This window comes from Microplitis mediator, chromosome 7 (genome assembly GCF_029852145.1).
Source record: "Microplitis mediator isolate UGA2020A chromosome 7, iyMicMedi2.1, whole genome shotgun sequence".
NCBI classification, from domain to species: Eukaryota; Metazoa; Arthropoda; class Insecta; order Hymenoptera; family Braconidae; genus Microplitis; species Microplitis mediator.
Window position 1 is genome coordinate 13539380 of NC_079975.1, and position 11747 is coordinate 13551126.

At 29.2% G+C, this 11747-nt stretch overlaps 1 protein-coding gene across 4 annotated transcripts in view; it reads left to right on the top strand.

Moving 5' to 3' along the window:
* Window positions 1-3128, top strand: part of LOC130671081 (plexin domain-containing protein 2) — a 30415-nt gene extending 27287 nt beyond the window's left edge. For all 4 annotated transcript variants that reach the window (XM_057474774.1, XM_057474772.1, XM_057474773.1 and 1 more), the window contains 2 exons: window positions 60-205; window positions 1623-3128. In XM_057474774.1, the coding sequence (XP_057330757.1) occupies window positions 60-205; window positions 1623-1691 (215 nt within the window). In that variant the 3' untranslated portion in view covers window positions 1692-3128. The remainder of the gene's footprint in view (window positions 1-59; window positions 206-1622) is intronic.
* Window positions 3129-11747: the final 8619 nt, after the last annotated feature.

Consider the following 11747-nt stretch of genomic DNA (forward strand, 5'->3'; position numbering starts at 1 on the left):
TAATTAGCAATAGTGATGTAATTACAATTTTAATCGATTAAAAAATTTTTTATTTACAGCTCACAGTCATGTAAATATGAGTCACATGAGTTTTTCAGGAATCATTAGTATTCTTCTGGTTATTTCTTTAGTATCAGGTTTAGCTGGCTGGGCTGTTTACGCTTATCGCAACCCTCATAGTGCATCAGGACAAATGCTAATTCGAGTAAACTATTTATTATTTTATTTATTGTTGTTTATATTTCTTTTCTTGAAATTATACTTTTTTTGGCGCGTTGAGAGTAAAATTTTAACAAATAATGCAAGTACGCGCACGCCACTAATGAAAATTCGACAGTATGGAGGCAGCCGTCTGAAATAATCAAATGTATTTTTTTCTATACTGACCACGTTAACTCAGAAGAGGCCCAGAATCTGGACGTGGTGGTAGTGGTGGTATACCCAAAAATAATATGCTGCTGAATAAGATTAATTTGCATTTTTAATATAATTAGTTAACGGGAAATAAGGACACTTATGTATGTGCAATTATTTTTTTATTTATTGCCAACGTTTCGTCACTATTTGTGACTTTCTCAGGGCTAAATATTAAAATTTAAATATTGGTCAAAAAGTTATTATTATTATTAATTACCTCTAGTGAATCTTTTTTTATTAAAAAATATATTTGACACATAACTGTAACTTTGCTGTTAACAATTTAAAATTTCGATTGTCATTAATAATTAAAAATAACTTTAAAAATTTCAGACGGTACTGTGTGCTATCTAGACTGTATCCACTACTCCTCTGGATAGTACTGAGTACTATCCCACAGTAGTGAATACAGTCTAGATAGCAGTCAGTACTGTCTAAAATTTTTTTTTACAGAAAATACTCAATACTATCCCAGAGAGTTGCGACTACTATATTGTTTTTTCCGCGTAGAACAGAAAAGTAATATTGGTTTGAGTATAAAAATTAAAAGGAAGAAGGGTAAAATGAGTCATCTGATCATAAATTGCTCCATGTGACTAAACTATTACACTAAAAATCGTAATGTGTGGTGATAAGATCGAATAATTAATGAATATTAGACAACTAATATAAGAAATCTTAAAATATTTTATTTCCTACAAAATTGTCATCTTTACGGTTCTATTCGGCAATTTAAACTACAAAATACTTAAACTTTTTTGGAGTTTGCTTTTTTTCTAATTTATCCTAAAAAAGTTGGTGTTAAGTCACCGCTTATAGTCGTCATGGCAACCTTTGCTATGGAGACTGTTGTCATAATAACGGTTGCTATGAGGATGTTTGGTCATGTTAGCAGTCAATAGGGACAATAGGCATCCATGATGAATATTTTTAATAAGGACTTTTTTATAAGGGAAGCGTAGAAAGTAGTTATCAAAACATTACAAGAGGTAAAAAAGAATGAGTCAGCGCGAAAAAGCCTACTAGTTTCAATAAAAAGTATGAAGATTTTTCTACATAAGTATATATATTATTTGCATGCGTAATAAAATTTATTTTCGTCTCGCCAAAGAAGTATAACTTCTAACGCGCGTACATAAGTACACGCACCCACTTTTTTTAATATTAATTTACTGTTTTAATTGATTTTTTTTTTCTTTTCAAAGTATCGTCCAAGTCAATGGAGTTGGCGAAGAGGTGAAGCACGTTATACAGCCGCGACTATTCACATGTGATCGAATATATTGAAAGTCAATTCAAATTAAATTAAAGTATCAATCAATTGAAATTAAAGCTATAAGATCAATGTTCTCTAGATATTATGCTCTATAGTATTCACGAATTTAAAAATAACTCGTGATGAATAATTGCTGCTATTACTCGGTAATTAACTTTTTTTTCCCGAGTAATATTTACATTTTAAAAAATAATAGAAATTTGTACATTTTTATATTTTTAAAAATACTGCATTAATATGGAATAATTTAAAAACTCATTGAATATAATCAATGGTTTAAAAATATTGATGCATATTTTTAACAATTTTTTATTATACTTACATAAGAACAAATATTTACTTTTATATATAACAAAGTATTTTTGAAAGAAATCAATTTACACGACAACTTTTTTAAAAATATTTCATATTCTTTACAAAATTTTAAAAGTTCAATTTTTTCGAACAATATAGTCTTTATATCAATTAAATGGTAAAAATTATCAGCATGAACAAAACAAGAGAAATTATATCTTTAAATCATAAGTGCCTTAGCAATAAGTTCACTAAAAATTGCTGTAAAAAAAAAATTTATGATGAATGAATGACTTATTATGCAAAAACACAATCATGTTAATGTTAAAAAATATTTGTGAGGTGCCTTAGGTGGGGCTCATCCTATTTAGATCTGTGAAAACATATTTTATGGTTTTTATTGCTCATTTAACTCAGCACATGAAAAAAAAATCTAGCTCTGGGCAAGTTTTGGGAGTTTTTGAATTCCAAAACACAGCACTAATAAGCTGCTGAAATCAGCGTGCAAAGCTTTGGCATCTAGAGGCACTATAACTAATGTTTAAATTATCTCTCATTTTTGAAGCTATTATAATTTATTTAAAAGTTAGAACTTTTCCATTGGCTTTTTTTTTAGATTAATCTTTATTAAAAAAGTGAAACTTTGACTGTGTGAAATAGATGAATCTCATTTTTAAACAGTTCAGTTTTCATGTCCCCATAACTAATCCTAAAATTAAAATTTCGTTACATATATTTATATACTTATAAGTCACCTTGATTAAAAGAAACAATTTGTAATGTTAAATGCCCATAAGAAAAGGGATTCAAAAGTATTCAAAGTATTCAAAAGCATTAAAAAGTATTTAAAATTTTTTTTTTCTAATCGTTTTAAATCGTTTCTTTTAATAAGGGCAATTAAACTGTTGAAAAAAAGAGAAGAATAACATCTTCAAACAAAAAAGAATGAACTTATATCCCATCAGCATAAATTTTTAGTCAAAAGTAAAAATAAAAAGGAGATAAACTGAAAATCACGGATATTTTGTTGGAGCGTGTAAAATAAATTCCTTTGTTTTTAACTTTTCTAAAAGATTTATGTTTTAACGAACAATATCTTAGAACAAAAAAAAATTGGTATAAAAATTAACACATGAAACAAGTGAATATTTTTTCAACCTTCCCCTTCATTAATTGTATAATATAATTTTTCATGATACCAGCATCGAAACTTAAAATTTCAGTGTCTCTGCAGCCAGTTGAGGCAACCCTGTTTAGAAAATCTCATAGAATCCAATAGATTCTCATACATTTCTATAGAGATTTTGTTAAAATGAATGAATTCTATGAGAAGTGCTATAGTTAAGTATAGGGGCTCATACATACAGCTATTAAAATCTATCGGATTTTTTAAGCAGGGAAGCTAATTTCAGTCCAACACCGCGACCAAATTTTAGCAAAGGCGTAAACTGAAAATGCCTCCAGTCAGCGGACAGAAACACGTGTGTTTTGTCTCATGAAAAGAGACAGATAACGTTTCTGCCCGCTGGTAGAAAGGATTCGTAAATTCAACTATGATACTTGTCATTTGTTTAATAGTAATTTCAGGACATTAGTTTTATTTGCGTAAATAATAGTTCTGACTTCGTTATTAAGTTTTATAAAAATGAGTATTAATAATAAATAGTATTTATAGTTTCTGCTTAATTATAAATTGCAAATAACAATTTACACTTAAGCTAATAGTTGATCTCACCATTGATCTTAAATTAGGTTGTTTCTGACTGGTTTCTGACATTAAATCTTTAAGTTTCAATGCAGGTAATCATGAAAAATATATTTTGTGATACCGAATGAAAGACGTCTCAAACTGCGGGTGATGTCAGCCCTCATTTATGGCTTGAGCAGCCAACTTCACCCTGGTATGAAAGCGTTTTGTTCCATCCCTTGTAACACAATATACCATACACAATGCTTGTACAAAGAGCTGAAAATCGAACTCTCAATGAATTTTTCTTGCACCGTAACTGTTTTTAAGATCATGAATTCAACATTTTTACAAATACAAAAGAATAGATCCGTATATGTCATATCGGAAAACAGTTTTAATGCGAACATAATCCGTCCAAAGTTCGTGTTTTGCGTACTTGTTTTTGCTATTAAATCAACATTAGACAGCTTCTTTGAATTTATTATTATCATTATTATTTATTACAATCACGAAAGTGATGATGGTAATTTAAAATTAGAATACTTAATGTTTTTAATGTTGCAAAAGTAGATCACACCCAACATTTTCACATTTTATGTGTTCAAAAAATGTTTACTGGTTCAATCAATCAATAAATTTTATAGGAATTCAATTCTTTGCAAAAAATTTTATTGAGTTTTTCAACAGTTTATTGACAGTTAATTTTTTTTTTAAGTTCTTGTAAGATTACTTGCCGCAGCTAAATTATTTTACATTAAATTTTGTACAGAAATGTATGAAAAATGAAATATTGTACAGTAAAAAAGGATTCATCAAATTGTAAAAAAAAAACGCGTGTTGAAAATTTCCGTTGAATTTAAACACTTTTGTGAGTAAATTCAACAAATAGCTATTATCTTGTTTGACCAGTTTTAATCGATTTTTTAATACACATAAATTTTATTTTATACAAAAGTAACATCTTTTAAATGTTACTGTCAAATCAATACAGAATACATTTTAAAAATACTCTAGACCATTACAAAACGATTCCTGAAAAATTTAAGTAAAAACGACACTATTTAAATTTAACATATAGTTCGTGTTGGTTCGTTTAAACAACACTCTCTTAAAATGAATCAGTGAAAAGTGCTGCAAATCAGTGAATATTCACTGTATAAAAAGTCCCAAGTATACCACTTATTCAATCAGTGGTATACTTAGGACTGTTTATGCAGTGAATATTCACTGATTTGCAGCACTTTTCACTGATTCATTTTAAGAGAGCACAAAGAATGCACGTAAGAAACTTGCTGAAGTACTTTCCTCAAGTAACTTGTGCAAGACAATGCTACTATGGAACATTCAGTTGTGTTACTTTTAACATACATATGGCTAATTTTTTACACACAAACGATCTAAGTTAAAAGGACATACGATCAGTATAAATTTTGACGAATCCTTTTTTATTGTGTATTTGATAGAAAAAGAAGTTATTTGGTTAAGAAACATAGACATTATTTTATAAAATTTTAAGGGTAAGTTTTATAAATAAGAGTTGAAATAACATTATGGAAGTTATTTTGTTAGTTTTAAAAATTAATGATTTTTTTTCTCACGCTTTAATATATTGTGTATGTTATATATCATAAATGTTAAAGTAAAACTTTTGTTTTAATTGTATTATGGTTTAAAATAACGAAATATCTTATAAAATAATTATATATTTTCACTGTGTGTAAATAGATCGTATAAAACATAATTTTTACTTAATTTTAAATTTATCTTTAATCAGTGGTGCCTTTTTAATCATGTTTTTAATAATTTCGACCGTATTTGTAAAAATTATTTACTTCTGCGTATAATTAACTAAATTGTACCAAGAAATACTTAATGAAATTATAAATTTATGAGAATGAATGAAATTAGTTTATCGATTTGTCTTACAAGTTATAATCATACTCTATACTTTTTGTGCAATCTTTACTAAAATAAATTATATACAAATAAATGTAATATTGTATCATTATTATTATAAAATATTCGATTCAATTGACAAAAGAACTTTAATATCAAGAAAAAACATAAATATCAAAATTGTTTTTAATAAATATTTATGATACAATAAAACAAATTTTTCATTCTAATTTTATTACATATAATTATTGTCTTTTAATAATAAGTTTTTAAATAGTAAAAAAATTTTCGTTTTTTCATAAAAGTCATGAGTCACATCAGTTGTGTTATTTCTCTACAAGTTACTTTCGAAAATAATAATATATTAAGTTTAGGCAGAGGCTATTGTGACAGCTGTTATGAAGTGTATTGTTGTCGTAAAGTGGTGTTGAAGTAAACACAGCCAGAAACCCGTTGAAAATTATTATTCTATAGTTATACGTTTATTATGATTATTTATTTATTCATTTGGCCATAGAGTCAAGACTCTTTGAGGCCTTCCAAAATACATAATATTTCATAATAGTATATATAGTAGTTGAATAATTGATACAAAAAATAAGAAAATTAGTATAATCATTTTATCCATCATCTTAATTGGCAATCATTCGACTTAAGAAATAATCTCTCGGTAACTCACTCCATATTCTAATTGCACTAATTAAGAACGATTTGTCATATTTCGTGCTGTGGTAAATTGGTAGCATCAGATAATCTCGACAGATATCACTTAGCAGTACATCTCTAAAAAGTTTTTCTTTTAAGATAACTTTCAAGTGATATCAGAAGATCACGGAAACTGTTACCGTGATTCCCGTGACTTTGGTGGACTGAATACTCCATCGTCCATCTTACAGTTTTGGCCATTGTAAATTAGTATAATATGCCGTAACATGCTCATATTTTGATATTTTTTAAATATATATTAGTTATTGGCGTAACTAGTAGGATAAGTGATTCATAATGTGTCAGCGAGATGCGTTTAGCACGAGTCGCAGGTGCGCAGACAGAATAAAAGTAAAATATTACAGACTGAATAGTAAAAAGTAAAAACAATCTCCTCGAACGGTATGAAAATTACAGTATAACCCGCGTTTTTAGTAGACCATATAAATCTATATATTGCGTTTGTCCGCATGGTGGAATTTTCGGGTGGGTGCCTTTAACACAGATCCCGATGACACAGATAATTCAATCACCCAGATCCCGACATATATGTAATACTTCTATACAGCCAGTCCCTGTAAGTGGAAGCCGTTCCAACCAGTTCCAACATAGTGAGAAAGATAGTGTCTCGTGATCTTTTTCTTCCGAGCGACTAACTCCATTCTGCGCAACTTTTGTACGCACACAGTGAAAGAGAATGTTACAAATAAAATGTAGGTGCTTTAATAGATTTAATGGATTAAAAAAAATTATTTGATTGTTAAAATCCATAAGGTTAACAACTATTTTAATTTTCAATACTTTTATCTGAATAAAAAATTTTTAATTTTTTCTTTAATAGTTCATGAATATTTTCTCTAAAATTTTACAAATGTTAATTACATCTTTAGATGGTATTTTGAAAAGTCATTTATTTTTAAATAAAGATAAAAGTGGCATTGTTCCATGTGATTCATCAGGTATTAATTGATTTTTGCAAACAAGACAGAATATCGTTTCTGAAACTTAGTATGAAACATAGCCTGACATAAATATTAAACGATATTGTCAACAAAAGGAGTTAAATCCCAATAACATCAAATACATTCATGATCTGAAATTACTGGATTTTTAATATTACGAAGAAGGTCAACATGTCTAATTTTATTTTGAGGAATTTTAGACAACATATGTAGAATGTCTATATCATGTAAAACATAATTACTATTTTTGAATGATTTTAATTCATGTTTTACTAAGAAATGTTTAAAAGCATTTTTCAATTGTAAAACATTTAGATCATTATTAAAACCTCCACGACTTCTGATGGCACTAAAAAACATTTCAATATAATCCTGAGACAACTTATAAGTTATTAAAAAATTCATCCCGTTTAAGATTTCACAAAAGAAGGTTTAGAATTGCGACTATAATTCAAATTAGCACCTAAAACATTTCACATGCTTATATTGAAAGCAGTTCCATCAAAACTTATTGAGTGAACTTTGCAATTAGCTTTGTGCGATAGTTCCAGTGCTAATTTTAATATATTCACTATTTAATGATCTAACTAAAAAATAACCAATTGGAATTTTTCAATTTTCATTCATGGAAATTTTTATTAAAACCAATGCATTTTTTGTTGTAATCGAATTATTGTTATCATAATCTGCAGAATCTAAATCTCTTAATGTCCCATAATCCATACCTCCGCGAAATTGATTTTTATCACAAATTATAACTTCTTTAATTGATATATAATAAAAAACAAAAAAATGACCAGAGACTTAATTTTACATTTTTTCAATATGAAAAATAAAGTTGATAGAAATGTTTAGAAATTGTAGTTACAAATGTTATATTTTCTTTAGTTTGAATTTTATTGCTGTATTTAAAGTAGAGAACAAAATCCTAATAGTATACTATTTGTATTAAATCGAGTAACCAATATTTTCTTTTTTCGGGTTTTTTTTTGATAAAACTAATCAGTGCATATAATTATTAATGGATGTAACATTAAGTATCTATGTTGATATTATACACAACCATAATTCGTTATGAAATTTGTCGCTAAACAATAATACTACATAATTATTAAAAATATAAACAATTTTATAAATGAAATTATGTCAAAATATACTTTACCATTTAAGCATCTCTCTCCACTCTCATCAGCTTATACGATCCTACTTAAGATGAATAATTAAATCTTGCAAAGACTTAATTCTTTTATGGAGGCCTCTCATTTGTCTTTGTAATTGTTTAATTTTTTGCGATTTTTTCTCACCAGTTTTTTAAATTAATTGAATTGTTCTGTTGTAAATCAGAGGTGCAGATACTTCAAAATACTCAAGCTAACCACCTGACGCTTGTGTACGACGGGCGTAGCCTCAACTAATCAACCACTAATTTACCAGTAAAAAAATCACTGGTTAGCGTCAGTGAAGATTTTTTTTTTGTAAGCTGTTCTAAATTATTTTAATGTAATTAAAATGACATTAAAATAATTTAGCTATTGCTGTCCTCCAATTAATTTTTTGTTTTTAAGGTATAATTCTATCACAATATTAAATTATAAAAATTTTTAATTGTTAAATAATTTATCGTCTTTTTTGAGGTTATATACGTAGGAGCGTGAGTCCTTGATAATTTAGTCTATAATATTTGATAAACTATGAAAAATATCTACTACTAGTCATTATTTTATATTGATATTTTTAGAAAGTTGAAAAATTAAATGAAATGATTTACACACCTGCTGATAAAAAAAATTAACACTCGTATGCTATGAAATTCGTATGGGTGCACAGCAATATGGTGTTTCAATGATATATATAACGCTAGCCGAGTAGTTTCACTAATTTAACAGTGAACAATAACTATTAACTGGCAAAACTAGTGAAAATTTAACTTACATAAATACATCTCAATTACAGTCACTTATAAATAACGAATCTGACGTTAGTTGTGTTTTATTACCGATGGTCATAAGTTTCATTATTCATCGACTGATAGAAAAATATATCACATATAAAGACAATATTTTAATATAATCTACTGTTTATATTTAGTGGGTTATATGTTAATTTCATTTACTCAAGAAATTACTAAAATAATTCTGAGAGTTCCAATCACTTACAATTGAGTGAAAAAGTCAAATATTTTTTCAGTGAGTAACAGAGCCACTGCCAAAATTAGTGAGAATTTCACTGATTCATTTTTAGCGAGTTGGATATCATTTGGAGTTGTTCCAGCTAAGTAAAAAATTGTATCATCTGCATGTGCCATCGAGTAAGTATTATTGTTTTAATTGAGATAAAACAGGTTTAGAATGCTGCAAGTGTAAATATTGAATAGGCTAGGGGAGTTTAGTTGTTCTTGCATAATGCCTAAAATGAGGAAGATAATGGATGATTTGTTGGTGCCATCCCAACTGATGAATTTTCAGTTCGAGACCATGTGCCAGATGAGTCCTATGAGATCCTTATTGAAATTCTTTCGAATCAGTATAATAAATATTAGCCCAAATATCCACACTGAATCAAAAGCTTTTTCGAGGTCAATTAGAGTGGCTCCGACTATTTCAGTATTAGCAAGATGTACATTAATATCTGAGAGCAGTTCGTGTATGGCGTAAACTATGGAGTGTTGATGCCGAAATCCAAATTGGCTGTCCGGTATTACTTTTTTTTTTTTGCAGTGATCAAGTATCGAGTTGTTTATTACAGCCTCGTACGTAATACTTTTGTGTGCCATTGTTTTCGAAAAAACCGATTTTAGCATTTCTTTCTTCCACGATATCTTAGGAACGAATTGACCGATTTTTATGGTTGAGGCGGCAATCGGCGTATTTTATTAAGTTCTAGAGCTGATAAAATTTTGAAATTGTTTGGTCCAGTTGTTTCGAAAATATTAGCAAAAAACCGTTTTTTACCATTTCTTTCTCCCGCGATAACTCTCGGACGAATACTACGATTGAGATGGCTAAGGCGGCAACAGACGCGTTTTATTAAGTTCTAGAGCTGATTAGATTTTGAGGTTGATCGTCAAGTCGTTTCTGAGAAATCAATAAAAAACTAAAAAAAAAAAATTTTTTTTTCGTAATTCGCCAATATTTTCGAGTCTACTTGATCAAATGATCTGAAATGAGTTGATGGCCAACAAGCTCTTTCGATTGCCGCCTTAACCATCCAAATCGGTTCATTAGTTAAAAATTTATAGACCGGTCACACACACACACACATACATGCATACAGACACTCGGGCATCATTCTAAAAATAGTCAGAATAGCTTTCTAGGACCTCAAAACGTCGACATCTGATGACAACTCGATTTTCGAAAATCGGGGTGAAAATAATTTCCCAATTTTTCGAAAATCGTCGATTTTCTTACCGGGAAGTTAAAAAAGAAAATGGGCGAAGCGGCTAAATTAAAAGAATGGGAGAGAAGGTTGGCGGACGAACAGAAAGTTCTGGAACAAGAGCGTGTTAGGTTAAGTGCGGAAGGGCAAAAGCAAAATGTGGAAAAACAGCAAATCAAGGATTTAAGGAATAATTTGCAAGAAGAACAATAAGTAGTACAACAGCAACAGCAAAGTCATCATCAACAAAGACTTCCGAGCATAGCACCAGTGGTAACACAAGTTTTAATAAGTAACATCGGATCATTAAGCGAATTCAACTTGGAAGATAATTGGACGATGTGGATTGAAAGGTTTGAGCATTACGTTATTATAAATAATGTGGGTGATAAATTAAAAAAGTCTATTTTTATCACGTTACTGGTAGCTAGAGCGTACGAGTTGCTGAGAAATCTCTATACACGAATTTCACCGTCCGATAAAAGTTCAACTGAGCTGCAGTTAATAATGAAAAATCATCTGCAACCAGCGCTGTCTGTAATAACAGAACGGTATAATTTTAAAGAATGTAGGCAAACTGAAAGCCAAGATATTTAATCGGATTTGACGGAATTAAAGAAATTATCGATGCAATGCGGATTTGGATATAACTTCGAAATAAGCATTCGTGATCAGTTTGTATGGGGCTTAAAAAGTGCTACCATGAAGAAAAGGCTGTTAGGTGAGACAAACTTATCATATCAAAAGGCTGAAGAGTTAGCGTCAGCATTGGAGTCAGCTACAAGAGATGTCATGTATGGAAAACTCATCGTCGATAAATATGAGCAGCTCTAATATTAACAGTTTCCAACGAGTGGAGATGAAGAATCAGCAAGGCGTAAGTGGTATGGGGGCTGGTTGTTACTGTTGCGGGAAAAAGAGTCACAGGGCAAATAATTGTAGGTTCAGAAATTGCAACTGCAATTTGTGTAAAAGAATAGGTCATTTAGCATCGGTATGTAAAGAGAAAACAAACAGTAAGGAAAATCATAATGAGTCAAATGATAAGGCTTATGGAAAACAAAATTATGGTAAGCAGGATAATCATGCGGATAAAAATAAAAATAATCAAAATTATATTAACCTTCCG